At 41.4% G+C, this 13,935-nt stretch overlaps 1 protein-coding gene across 1 annotated transcript; it reads right to left on the bottom strand.

The window, feature by feature from the left end:
- Positions 1-1,155: 1,155 nt before the first annotated feature.
- NIPSNAP3A (nipsnap homolog 3A) lies at positions 1,156-13,012 on the bottom strand. The gene is made up of 6 exons (XM_004710969.2): positions 12,899-13,012; positions 10,928-11,138; positions 7,658-7,816; positions 6,239-6,388; positions 1,587-1,673; positions 1,156-1,499 (listed from the first exon to the last, which is right to left on the bottom strand). The coding sequence occupies exons 1-6, from the start codon at positions 12,956-12,958 to the stop codon at positions 1,423-1,425; spliced, it is 744 nt and encodes a 247-aa protein (XP_004711026.1). The 5' UTR covers positions 12,959-13,012; the 3' UTR covers positions 1,156-1,422.
- Between the last annotated feature and the right edge of the window lie 923 nt (positions 13,013-13,935).

Below are 13,935 nucleotides of genomic sequence, written 5' to 3'. Positions count from 1 at the left end.
GAATTTAAAAAAAAATCTCAGAAAAACAAATACCCTGAAAAGGTAGATTGTATATAAGTAATTCTGAAATGTTGCCCCAAGCATGGAAACATTGTAATGTAAGAAAATATTTCATCAAGGAAGTTATGAAATTATAAAAGTAATATTTAAAAATGATGGTGAAGAAATCAAGACCACAAAGCCATGGTAGCTATTGCTTTTTTTTCAAATCTTTTAATTTTATTAGTTGGGATTCAATACCTATATCATTCCGTATTTCAATCATGTCAAGTAGAATTGTACAATTGTTACCACAATCAGTTTCCAAACAATCTTCTACATGGGCTCCTTGACATCATCTCCCTTTTACCTCCCACCACTACTGAACCCTTCCCCCCAACCCCTTATTCTACTGGCTGTCCCTCTAGGTTCATCATTCCTGGGTTTCATATACTGAAAAACGGAAGAGCATGTAATACAGCTTCATGAGGGTGACCTCCATTTACATAAAACCGCTGAGATACACTCTAATATGCACAAACAAAAACTGAACAATACAAACCAAAAACACAGAAAAATGTGGAAACCAGATGAGCTCCGCCTGCTTTAAAGGGGGAATCTAAAGTTTTAACTGTTCAGGTCAGATTTATGCCTTTCATCTTCTAAACTCCTCTCTCCCACGCACTCATTGTTAAGTGACCACTTTCCTCCCACCCCTCAATTTCAGATGGGGGGAGTTCTCTGGAGGTTTATTTCTTACGTAGTTCCACCAGTGAATCTTGGGCTCCCACGTCCTCCACTGCCTTCTGCACATCAGATTCTCAAGTTTAGACTGACACTGATCCCTCCTTTGACTTCGGGTTATCTGGATTCTAATCCTTCAGCAACTGGTGATGGTGTGCTTCTTCCATGTGGACTTAGTTGACATCTCACTTAGATCGCTGCTCGTTTGGAGACAAGCATTTAAGACCCCAGACACTATTATTATCTGATAGCTGGGCACCATCTAAATTCTTTGCCACTTTTTTGCTATTAACACACGTATCTTCTGTGTTCCCTTTCTGAGGGACAGTATTGAGCAGGGTCATGATGTTAAGAACTAATTGTTCTTAAGTTGGAGGTGGGATTTAGTGCGAGCCCCAAACCCATTCCTGGATCTATGCTTTTTTTTTTAAATTTGCTGTAACTTGGGAGTTAATACATATGTTGCAAGATAGCTATTTCTAATGTAGAACAGATATTGAAATGCGACAGAAGAAATGAAGAGACCGATTTCCTGAAGTGTAAATGACAAGGACAAGGGTAGCTTTCAGTAATGCAAGGGACATAGCCAATTAACTTGGCACCTATTCAAGGGGAAGAAAGCAGCTCCTAGACGAAGTTAAGCACCATCAGCACAGAGCTCAGACAATGCTCAGTGACATGTCTCATCGCAGCAGGGAACTATTTCAACGGGGAAAAGGATGCAGGAATCAGGAGCATGTTCTGTTGTGATTCGAGGTAGTTGGCACTTTCCCGGACTAGGAAAAAAAATCATAAGACACGTAAAATTGATGACTTAATCAAGAATGTTCTAAAAATAATTCATGCGTAGTCAACTAGCTTACCAGCTGCAACGACTCGGGGGTCCTCATGAGATTGATGTCTCCCAGCTGCACGGCTATCTGGACTCTCATTCCACCAAAGAACATGAACTGCAGAAAGAAACCAAAAATAGATTCTAAAGAAGATAGGAACTACAGAAAAATAGATCAAAGATAGTAAGTCTTGTTATTTAAGTAAAAAATGGTTAACATTAAATATTTTACTGTCAAGATTTGAGAGCAATTGTCAGAGATTTGGGAAATAAATTTATGAATTAAACGAACTGGTTTTATTGATGAAGAGTAGGCTGGGAAGGGAAATAAAGTAACACAGCTGAAAACAGAATCAAAGCTAACCAAGTTTTATAACTTTCTACTCTATTATAAAAAGCAAGATTATTAAAAAAAATTGGGTTCACTGTCGAACAATTTCGATACAAAGAAAGTAAAAATACACATAATCTCCCCTAAGAAAGGGATTAAAAAATACATATAATCTTAACCTCTCAAAGAAGACATCTCAATAATGAATCTATTTCTTTAAAAAGCATAAAATCAGGTTTGGGTTATACTAATACTATTCTTAGTAACAGGACTTTTACTTTTTGTTTTATGACATTGTTGTTGTTTCCCTGATTGTCTTCACCTTTGCACTGCCCGGGAGAAGAGCATAGTTGTACCTCATGAACCCGTTCTACTTTCATCTTTGTGTTGGCATTTCCCGTCTTCCTTCTTTCTCGTCCCTTCTGACAGGTGTCCCTGGGCAGATGCTGCCCCTTTGACCTCGTGTGGCTGCTTGTCCTCTGGTGGGTGCCTTCTGAATGCCACTGTTCACATTAGAGGTTTACCTCCTGTTTCAGGACAGGTGGAGTCACAGAGGGGCATACACCTCCAGGCTTAAAGGATGTCGAAGGGCCATAGTCTTGGGGTTCTACCAGACTCCATCAGACCAGTAAGCCTGTTCTCTTTTATGATTTTGAGTTTTGGTCCACATTTTACTCCCATTCTATCCAGAATCTCCTACTGTGATGAGAGCGGTCAACAGTGGTAACCAGGCACCATCAAACTGGTTTTATTGAGAAGGCTAAGGAAGTGGAAATAAAGTAACACGGCTGAAGACAGAATCTTCTGCTTGCAGAGTTGTATAGGCGAGGGTTCACATGGCCTATGAATCCTTTGGAATAATTGTTTCGATTTTTTTTGGGTTTTTTCCTACTGTCTGCACTGGATAGGAAAAGACCAATAGTTGCACCCACACGTGGCCACTTACCAGCGTTGATGACCTCAATTGCTACTCACACAAGTAGGATTGAGATCACTGCCTCTCTGGAGTTTCTATGCCAATTGACCTTAGTGTCCTCTGAGATTAAGGTCATGAACCCTTAGCCCAGCAACTCATTACCTCCTGGTGTTTGGTTAAAGCCAAGACGCTGTCACAAGACTTGTCCCCTGTATGCTACTCTATGCTGGGATATACCAGGGGTCATCAAACAGCTCAAAAACCAGGCATGGATTTCAAAATATTTGGAGGCCAAAATAAACTCATACTAACTTGTTATAATACCTCTGAACAGGATCTTGTTTAAAGCACTGAGAAGGATAAGACGTCAGAGTTTGAAAAAAAAATCCTCTAGAAGAGCAGCCTGAATTATGCTAAAGTGAAGCAAGAATAAACATCAAATTTATAGTGACACTTGCGTGGAAGAATGGGGAACTCACTGGTGCTTTATGAAAAGTTTATGAGGACAAGGCCCCAAAGAAATCCACAGTTTCCAAGTGGATAACTGGTTTTAAAAAGAGACTGGACGATATTGAAGATGAAGTCCACAGCAGGAAATGTGACAATTAACAGCAGAAACAATAGCCAGCATCGTAGACAGGTCAATTGGTTCAGCTCACACAACTCTGGCTAAAAAATTAAACTTGAGGTAACTCTCTGCTCACTGGGTAACAAAACTATTGTGCCCAGATCTGCTGCAGATGAGAGCAGAGCTTTCAATAAAATTCTTAAACAAGAGGGATCAAGATCCTGAAGCCTTTTTTTTTTGTGCCTGATGCCCTTTCTTTGGAAAAATGTAACAGTAGATTAATCATGGCCTTAGCAGCATGATTTTGAAGCCAAAGCACAATCAAAACAAGGTCTAGCAAGAGGTGGAAATTTTTAGCGAAGGCAAAAGCGGACTGGTTAGGAGCAAAGATCATGACAATGGTCTTTAGAATGCTCAAGGCACTTTGTTTGCTGACTTTCTGGGAGAACGATAAAAGTTTGCTCATTCTGAGTGTCTTTAGTAATTTGGCCCAGGCCATTGCAGAAAAACATCCAGGAGAACCTCATCGAAAGTCTTTAACATTTCTGCTCATTCCCCTCATAAAACAAGGGCAATATTGCAGGAGTTTTAATGGGAATCAGTAGGCTTCCACTTTATAGTCCTTATTTGGCCCCTCCTGCCTTCTTTTTCTTTCCTTATTTTAGAAAATCTTTAAAGGGCACCTGCCATTCATCTTCAGTTAACAGTGAACAAAAATCTAACAGACAAATATAAAACCATTGATGTAGTCAAATTCCCAAGACCCTCCGTTCTTAGAATGGACTAAATGGCTGGTAATACCTACAATATGGTATGTGATTTGATGGAGCTTCTGTTGAGAAATAAAGTTTATATGTTAATCTTTGATTCTATTATTCTATGAACTTTTGGAAGACAGCCTCGTATATAAAAATATCCCTTATCAAACCTATAAAAATTATTGTGTAGTTCCATTCCCCTTCACTTCAACTTGAGTGTGTGTGTTCCATTCAGATTAATGTGATTAATGTTATTGTAGGGTGTGTTGGTAAAAGCATCTATTAAACCAGGGGTCCTCAAACTTTTTAAACAGGGGGCCAGTTCACTGTCTCTCAGACCCGCTGGAGGGCCAGACTACAGTTTAAGAAAAAACTATTTACAAATTCCTATGCACACTGCACACATCTTATTTTGAAGTAAAAAAACAAATGGGGCAGAACCACCTGGTGGGCCGGATACATGTCTTCCGTGGGCCTCAGTTTGAGGATGCCTGTACTAAACAATGTAAGTATTTTCTATGTCAATACTATCAATTTTTAATGACAATTAATTTGTCCTTATAGAAACTTAGATATACAGGTGGTACTAAATATTTTATTTATATTCTTTGAAATTTTCCTTATCTATACATGTACACCATAATACATATTTTCTAGAAGTAATATTGCTGGAGAAGACAATGGCAAAACCCACACACAAAAACTAAGGTTTTTGTTTATATTGACAAATTTTTCTGGGGAAAAAAATTAACCCAATATGAACCTAGGAAGTATATGATTACTTATTTTTTCTTGATCTTCTAATACTATATTTACATGCGTCTCTCTATCTGTATTTCTTTTCTAGGTTAAAAATATTACCATTTTTGCCCATGACCATTTTGAAGCCACTTCATATACACATATACATTCACATATACATTCGCATACACACTCACAAAGAGGCAGTCCCCGAGTTAGGAATGTCTGACTTACGGACAACTCCTATTGGCTCTTTAATACAGGCCTTTAAATCAGTTCTACCGTGGCTGATGAAGCCAAACAGGCCCAGAACAGCATTTTTTACAGTTTGGGTGACTCAAAACAGTAACTGGGAAGGGGAAAATCACAGGTCGAAGTCCTAGGAAGGGAGACTCACAGAAAAGGCTCAGTGAGAGACCTTTAGGAGCCACACACATTCAAGCAGCACAGCTGACTATCATCGCTGAGCGTTATGTAAATTTGCCCGACTTTCAAATGACTGAACCAACCCCTACTCCAAAACCAAACCTATTGCCACCAAGTCCTTTCTGACTCACAGCAACCCAACAGAGGGTTTTCCGAGCCTCTAAATCTTTATAGGAGCAGGTAGCCTCCTATGGTGGGTTTGAATTGCTGACCTTGCAGTTAGCACATCAAAGTTTATTTGAAAATACCACCAGGGTTCCTTGAATCAACCCTTACTCGCAACAAATTCTTCAGCCCAAGTACCTTCACTTAGTGTATGTGCAGCTTTAACATCATTACAAAGATTCCCAGCCTTTCTTGCCCTACAGTATAACTAAGTAAGAACACACACATATAAGGAAGTTCCAGGTTACAAACGTCATCAGATCCTAACTGGGCCTCTATGCATTTGGAGAACAGTTGGATCACACTTTTTTGAAGCCTCTTCATAGATAAATAAGTTAGGAAGAAACAGACCAAAGAGACTTATCTCTTAACACTGCAGTGGGAAATGAGTATTTTTTTCCTTTGTGCTTGTCTACTTTTAACAGCTACAGAGAATGTACATTACTTCTGCTTCATAAAGATGTTCTGTTTTGTTCTGAATCAATAAAAGTACATTCAGAGAAAAATATAATGAAAAAGGTAGATTCTTCAGACTCCTTCTAGCTTTTAAAAAAATATCATCATTTTGATGCACCAGGGAAAGCAAGCAGTTAAGCATTTGAAAAAAGGCTTCATAGTATGTAAAGAAATTAGATGTGAAAGAGTTTTGGAGTCGTCAAAATTACAAAGAGCTAAAAATTGGGGCATATACCATAATGAGAAAGAAAAACAAATATAAAAGCTGATTAGCAGATAACAACATCCGTTGCAATTATCAGATGAGAAAGGAAAAGTTTACCTCTGTTGAGTTCTCCATATTCTGTGTGGAAAACTCCAATGAGTTTGTTGTACTGTAGATTCACATGGGAATTAACTGCCTTTTGAAATGCATCAGCCCACAGAGCTGGTCCACCAGGTTTCATCTGAAAAGTAACCAGTTCATAGACTCCTAGAGTAGGGAGAAAATATTTTTCAAAAAATAATCAAGCATCTTCTAATCACATTTAGTCTGATGCCAGTGGCAAGTCAATCAACATAAGCAGAAGTTTCTCTAAAACACCGCTAGTGCATCAGAGAAGAACTGTGTTCCCTAGTGTTTGAGGGCTGATTTTCACAGGTAGAGTGGTACCTTTGGGTCCACTAAACCTCTAATCTTTCAGTTAGGAGCCAAGTACATCAACATTTTCACCTCCGGATTCACTCATATTTGTTGTCTGCTATTGATTCCACTGCAAGAGAAGCTTTGGGCAGAAACCAACTCTGTGGTCTTACAAGACTTTGACATCTTTGGAAGCAGATCTTCTAAGACTGTGTTTTCAAGGTACCTATGGGTGTGTTGGGACCGCTAACCTTTAATAGTTGGGCACTAATTCTGTGCATCACCCAGGGGCCTCCTATGCTTATGTCCCCCTGTCAATATCTATTTTTCACCTACCAACATTTTCCCTGCTCCCAATTCCCAACTTCTCAGCCTTCCTCATCCTTTCACCTTTATATATAAAACATAGCTAAACAGAGGAGCCCGGGTAGTGTAGTGGTTACACATTGGGCTGCGATCGCCATGGTCCACAGTTTGAAATCACCATAAGCTCTCAGGAGGAAAAAACTGGTTTTCTACTCCTATAAACAGTCAGTTTCAGAAACTCACAGGGGGTCACTATGGGTCAGCAATGACTCCATGACAATAAGTTTGGATTTTTTTTTCAAGCTTTAAAAAAATCAGTAAGATCCCATTTGGAAAAATATTTCACTATTTGATGCACAGTATTTTAAGAGATGCCCTACTGGCACAGTGTTGAAAGTAATCAGCTGACCACCAAAAAGTTTGATGTTCACACCCATCAGCTGCTCACTAGGAGACACTTCAGTTTGCTTCTGTAAAGATTGACAGCCATGAACACCCTATGGGGCAGTTCGATTCTGATCTAGAGTTCCAATGAATTGTAATAGACTCGACAGTACTGGGTCCACGTTTGGTTAGAAGGGGTCAAATCTATTTTTATCTCAACAATGACCATAGTCTTGTTGCAAATTGGTACTGAGTTGATTCTTACTCCCAGGGCAGGGACCCCATGAATGCAGATAAACTGCAAATTTTCAAGTCTGACTATCTCGCCTTACTTTCTGTTTTTTCCTTGTGGACCTTTACTTTTCATAGGTTAAAATCTTCAGATGTTTTATTCTGATATCAATCTGCAGTGACGAAGGAACTATCTACCTTCTTTTGGAGGCTTTTCTATTTTGCACCATGGTACCAGGTAAGTAATGTCACACACTTGTTTTTCCATATGAAGCAAATTGGGAATGAGGAATTGTTCTTGCCATTCCTTATCTTTGGCCAAAGCTTTCCGAACCTCAGCTCGATGAGCAAAATTATCTATGTAGAGAAAAAGAGAAAAATAAAAATGTTAAATTTCAAAATGTACTATGCTCTTGTGAGATTTCGTTAAATTCAGTAAACATACATAGATCAGACATTCAGGGACTTTGTACTATAGAGTCAAACCAGAGAAAGCTAGAACCTGCAGAAGGCAGAAACCTGTTAGAAAAGGAAAACCCAGTAACTTCCACTGAGAAGCGATAGAATGGTGAGACTCTCCCAGTCAGAGGTGGAAAACTTCCAAGACCCAGAGAAATAAGGCAGTCCTACCCAACTCTGGCCTTCAGAGTTCACTGTTTCCCAGACAGATGAAGATAAACAGATGTGCTATTTGCCCTCAGGTTGCTCAGTATCTAACGGGAATAGAAATGTATACTATTAGTTAGCAGGCCAAAAAATGAAATTTTTAGGCTCTAACACTTAAGTTATTGAATCTTTTTGTGTACCAGTTCCCTAATCTATGAAATGGGGATAAAAATACAATGTTCATCTCCAAAGTTGCTATGATAATTAAATGAATTGAGGAAAACAGTACTTGTTATCTAGTTAGTCCTCAATTTTTAAAATTAATTTCATAAATGCATGAAATTTATAGTGCCAGATTAGAGACAGGTTGTTTTTCTCTTTTGGTCCTGGTTTCGGGGAACAGTCAGATTAAGGTACACTTTGAATTAAATGTAGCATAAATAAAAGTAAGATGCACACTTTAGGCTTCTTTTTCTTTCCACAAATACTTTCCAAATACTGTATATACTTCTGTATAAGCCGAGTTTTTCAGCACATTTTTAATGCAGTTTTTTTGGTAAAATTAGGTGCCTCAGCTGATATTTGGGTCAGCTTATACTCAAGTATATACTGTAAGGCCACCTCTCTTATTGTCACCCACTTTATTGTTTATATTACACAAACAGGTATATAAAAATGCAAATTCCTAAAGGCTGAAATACTATTAGATCCTCATAAGATGAATGGTAGAAGTGTTTATGCGAGGGATCAGGTATATACTTTAGAGATTGAGTTATATGAGGGAAAAATACTATGGTATGGTCATGTTAAGAATATGAGGGGTAACCCCCCCCAAAACAGAACTGCACTGGGTGGAACAAAACTTTTATAGTATGCATTTTTCATGCTAGTAGAGCATAGATCAACTCACTCTGAGTTAGTGCACCCAGTGGCATTGCCTGGGAAGGTTCTCTCTGGTCACTGAGTTTTTTCGTAAAAGCAGTTTTGCTTGAACCTCATTTTTTGTGATGGCAGATTTAAGAGAACAGCGTGTGGCTGTGAAATTTTTTTTCCTACTTGGGAAAAATGCCACAAAACTTTTGTGATGTTGAACACAGCTTATAAAGACAGCACTATGGGAAAAACTCAAGTGCATGAGTGAAATGTCGATTGGTGACAAACCTTGTTCTAGATATCCATCAACTTCCTGAATGGACAAAAAAGTCAACAAAATTCATGCACTTCTGCTCCAAGACCAACGACGACAGACCATTGAAGAGATGGGGAAGTTATCTGGACTATCTCGGAGCTCGGTTCAGCGAATTTTAACAGAAGATTTGGGAATGAGAAGGGTTGCTGTGAAATTTGTGCCTCGGGTTCTGACTGACCAGGAAAAAGAGCATCAACTGGAGACATGCCATTCTTTGAATGAGCAGCTCCAAACAGCCTTTTTTCCCAAGGTCATTGGTGAACAGACATGATGCTATTCTTACGACCCCAAACCCAAACATCAATCAAGCCAGTGGAAGATTCCACTGTCACTTCACCAAGTGAAATCAAAGATCAAGACGATTTCATTTGTGTTTTTGTTGTGAGAGGGATAGTGCATTTGGAGTTCAGCCTCCCAAGTCAGGCTGTTGTTAATTAAACTCTCTATTTAGAGGTTCTGAAAAGACTGCATAACAGTGTGAGACAAAAAGGCCTGATTTGAGGCAGATGGGGACTGGTTTTGCCACAACAATGTACCTGCTCATGCAGCCATCTGTTTTTGGCAAAACACAGCATGCCTCTTGCCCCACACACTGCTCACCTGACCTTGCTCCATTCAACTTTTTTGTATTTGCGAATGAAGAGGGACATGAAAGGACAGCAATTTGATGATGCAGAAGATGTGAAGAAAAAAACGAGGGAGATGCTGTCAGCCATCCAAACAGATGAGTTTGGAAAATGTTTCCAAGAATGGATTCGAAGATTCCACTTAATACACAGTATTAAGTGTACTAGAGCGTACTTTGAAGGTGATAAGGTTGTTTCATAAAAAAATGTAAATACATTGCTTTGGGTGGGGGGGTGGGGGAAATCCAGGATTTTTTGGGTATCCCATAGTAGAATGAGTACTTTTTATACTAAAGTACGCATGTCTATTAACTTTGGATATGATCACCAAGTATTAAATGAAATTATTAAAAGTGCTCTGGATAATACCAAGTCATATTGATTGCCAGGCACCGAGACTAAAGGACTAAATATTCTAGGTCTTCCTGTAACTTATTCTATTACTAAGCTAGAGGTAGGTCAGTTTTAATGTGGGGAGAATATCTGATTCCTTTGTCTTCATCTCCTAAGTATAATGACAGCAATTTTCTGCAGCTTGGGGCATAGAAATGAGATAAAAGTGCTCCCCTAAATATGACAACAATTTAGTCTCAGAATTGGGTGAGACCTTACAAGTAAACTGCAATCCTCTATCATTTTCTACTTCTCCAAAGCTCTATGACCTGAGTTATTTCTACTAAGACCTTGAGAGATCCAATCAAAAGTACAATGATAGGAAATAATTTCTTTTTTCCCTTTTGTAATACTACCACACTTGGGTTCTTAAAAGCATTGCTTCAGTTCTCATAAACCACTGTTATAATAAACCATTCTTAAAACTTGAGGACCAAGTCTAGTTCAAAACGTTATGATTTGAGCTAAAAGAATCCACACTTTCCTCTCTTTGATAACATAATGGGTCAAGCAGGAGAGCTTCTTAAAGGTGTTACTACAAGTTTTACTTTACCTGTATGTATTTACAACAGTAGAGATTTACAAGATAAATCTCATGTTATAGCTAACAGAATTAAAATCTGTTTATCGAACCCTAAAGTGGATGACTCATACCGTACTTCCAAATATGAAACACTCTATTCGTTCTGCCTCCGAATTCTATGCTCCAGTAGCCAATCAGTTCAGAGTGAGCTGTCCGAAGATGAATGTATTTCTTCATATTTTCTAGGAACTCATTCATCTTTGAGGGTTTAAGGTAATAAGAACGAAATTCATAGAATGTCCCATCGCACTGTCTGGGGCCTGAGGCAAACGATGAACACACCTGAAGGAAGACAAGGAAAATTTAAATATTTGGGGAATGTAACACACAAATACGTTACTGAGTAGACCTGCTCCATGGGCTTTACTTGGCTGTGACTTTTACAGAAACACATCACCAGAGCTTTCTTTCATGGCACAGCTGGGTGGGTGTGAGCCACCAACCTCTAGGATGCTAGCTTATTGCAAGCCACCTGCACCACCCAGGGGCCTTATTGGTGAAGTCGGATTTATTACAATATGTTACAGCCAAATTTGAATCTGGATACAAGTGCCACTCAACAGAATGTAACCCATGCTACCAAATGACAGCCCATCGGCATTGCTTGATGGCAGTGAGTTGAGTTGCTGCAAAAAAGCTAAAAAACAAACATGTCACTTGGAGGCCTAAGGTGCACCTGACCCAAGCCATGGTATTTTCAATATTCTTCACCAACACCATAAATCAATTCTGTCATGAGTAAGTTGGGCAATGAATAAATGAGTGGATTTCTTTGATTTATGGTGTTGATGAAGAATATTGAATACCATGGACTGTCAGAAGAGCAAATCCGTCTTGAAATCCAGTCAGAATACTCCTTAGGAAAGAGTGTAAGATATGACAAAATAATAATTTATAAATTATCAAGGGTTTAAGAGGGAGGGGGAGGGGGAAGGGAGGCGAAAAAATGAGCTGATACCAAGGGCTCAAGTAGAAAGCAAATGTTTTGAGAATGATCAAATGTACAAATGTGCTTGACACAATGGATGGATGTATGGATTATGATGAAAGAGTTGTACGAAGCCCCAATAAAATGATTTTTTTTAAAAGAAAGAAACAAATGAAACTAGCAAGGCTTTGTCTCCTGTATTTTGGACATGTTGTCAGGCGGGACCAGTCACGGGAAGATGAACCTCATGCTTGATATTGTAGAAGAGAAGGTAAAATCCTCAACCAGATGGATCGACGCCATGGCGGCAAGAACGGGCTCAAACTGTTTTAGCATTAAATTCTGAGGACGGGGTTTTTGGAGGGATAGGAGATGCCATCGAGCCAGTTGCAATTCACGGCGACCGGGAGACAAGAAACGAAACACAGCCCAGTCGCGTGGCACCCTCAGCACAGGAACCAAGTCCTGCCCTGGGGCGGTGCTGTCAACCTCTCGTAGTCTTCAGAGCATCTGCTCCGAAATAGTTGCCCTTACAGGTAAGTCTGAATGAACCTCGAGGTAGGCAGAAACAAAAACAAACAAACAAAAATCTCTGGGCTGCATTTGCCTGGAACCGATGGATGGCCCCGGCTAAACCGCGCTGCCCTGTGGCGCACATTTCTTAATCTTCGTGTTTGCTAGGAGGTTCCCGATCCCGGTTCATCCGCAGCCGGACCTCGGGCCTCCCCTCCGGGGTTCTCTGCAGATGCTCGGGCACGGTGCCGTTCGCTTAACAGAGGGTCGTTGGTTCGGGTACGACTGCTGCGGGTCCCTTTCCGCCAGAGCAGCCGGGGACGGTGCCCCGTCAACCGGAAATCGCCAAACAGGGTTCACCCTGCTGGCGACCCAGCAGGTCGCTCCGCGCCGCAAGTGCCCGGCACCTAAGCCAGAGAAGCCCACTGTCCACTGCTGCCGGCCGCAAAGGAGGCGATTTGACAAGAGACTGCCTGGCTCCTCACCGAAGTCGCGGGGTCACCTCAGCAGGAAGACCGCCAAGCGCGGACGGCGCATGCGTCAGGGTGCGCGGCCCCGAACCCCACCCCACCGCCTGGCGAGGCGCCCCTGCGGCTACTACCTGAAGCGCAGCCGGCCGCGCGGCCAGAACCCTGCTCAGGCTGCTCCGGAGGGCGAGCATGGCGAAGCTTCCAGCGCTGCGGAGAGGGGCAGCCCGCTAACGGCCTTTCCCGGACTCCTCGTCCGCGACTGCTCCCGCAGAGGACGCAGACTGAGGGCGGGGCCTCGAGGAGGGAGCCCCAAGGGAGCCCCGCCCCCGTCCGTGGAGGCGTGGCCTCAAGACCAGACTTGCTATTGGCTTCGGGCGCGGCCTGGAGGAGGGTGTCCCGCCTCCGGCCGGGGAGGCGTGGCCTCAAGACCGCACTTGCTGTTGGCTTCCAGGACCTCTGAGGGAAGAGCATTTTGCGTCACGCAGACATGCTGGTCACCTTGAATTGCTCCAGGTTCGTTGCCTCCTATGTCTGAAAGGGTATTAGAATTCACTCAAATGCTGAAATCGGTCCGGTTGTGTAGCCACCCCCTCATGTGCTTCAGCGGCAGTTGCGTAAAATGAAGTTCCTGTGCGTTAGTCAGTGTATGCTTGTATATCCATTGAGAGGGGTGTCTGGAGGTATGGATGTGTGCAAACACAACTAGGGAGTGTTTTGGAGGGAGGATGATTTGTAATCCCTGGTGGTTGTCCTGGAATGGGATCCTGTGCGCTGGCTGGTGCAAACTCACTGTCATGGAGTCACTACTGATTGATTCATTGTCTTTATAACCCTTTGGCCAAGTGGGTTACACGTTGGTTGCTAAGCACAGGGTCAACAGTTCAAAACCATCAGACACTGGAAGAAAGACGAGACTTCCTACCTGCATGGAGTTAGTCTCTGAAATCCACAGGGGTAGTTCTACTTTGTCCTATAGGATGACTCTGAGTCAAAACTAACTCACTAGTAGGGGAGTTGGGTGGTGCAGACGGGTTGCTGTTTGATGAAAGGATCAGCCCCCCTCAGCAGCCTTGGGGGAGAAAGGTCTGGCTAGTTGCTGTGTAGCCAAGGAAACCCATAGAGCTGAAGCAAATGCGGTGTCGGTAAATTTGGAATCAACTCCACAGCA

Source organism: Echinops telfairi, unplaced genomic scaffold (assembly GCF_000313985.2).
Source record: "Echinops telfairi isolate 266 unplaced genomic scaffold, ASM31398v2 ScPeMD7_7410;HRSCAF=8448, whole genome shotgun sequence".
NCBI classification, from domain to species: Eukaryota; Metazoa; Chordata; class Mammalia; order Afrosoricida; family Tenrecidae; genus Echinops; species Echinops telfairi.
This window is presented reverse-complemented; position numbering and strand designations above follow the sequence as displayed.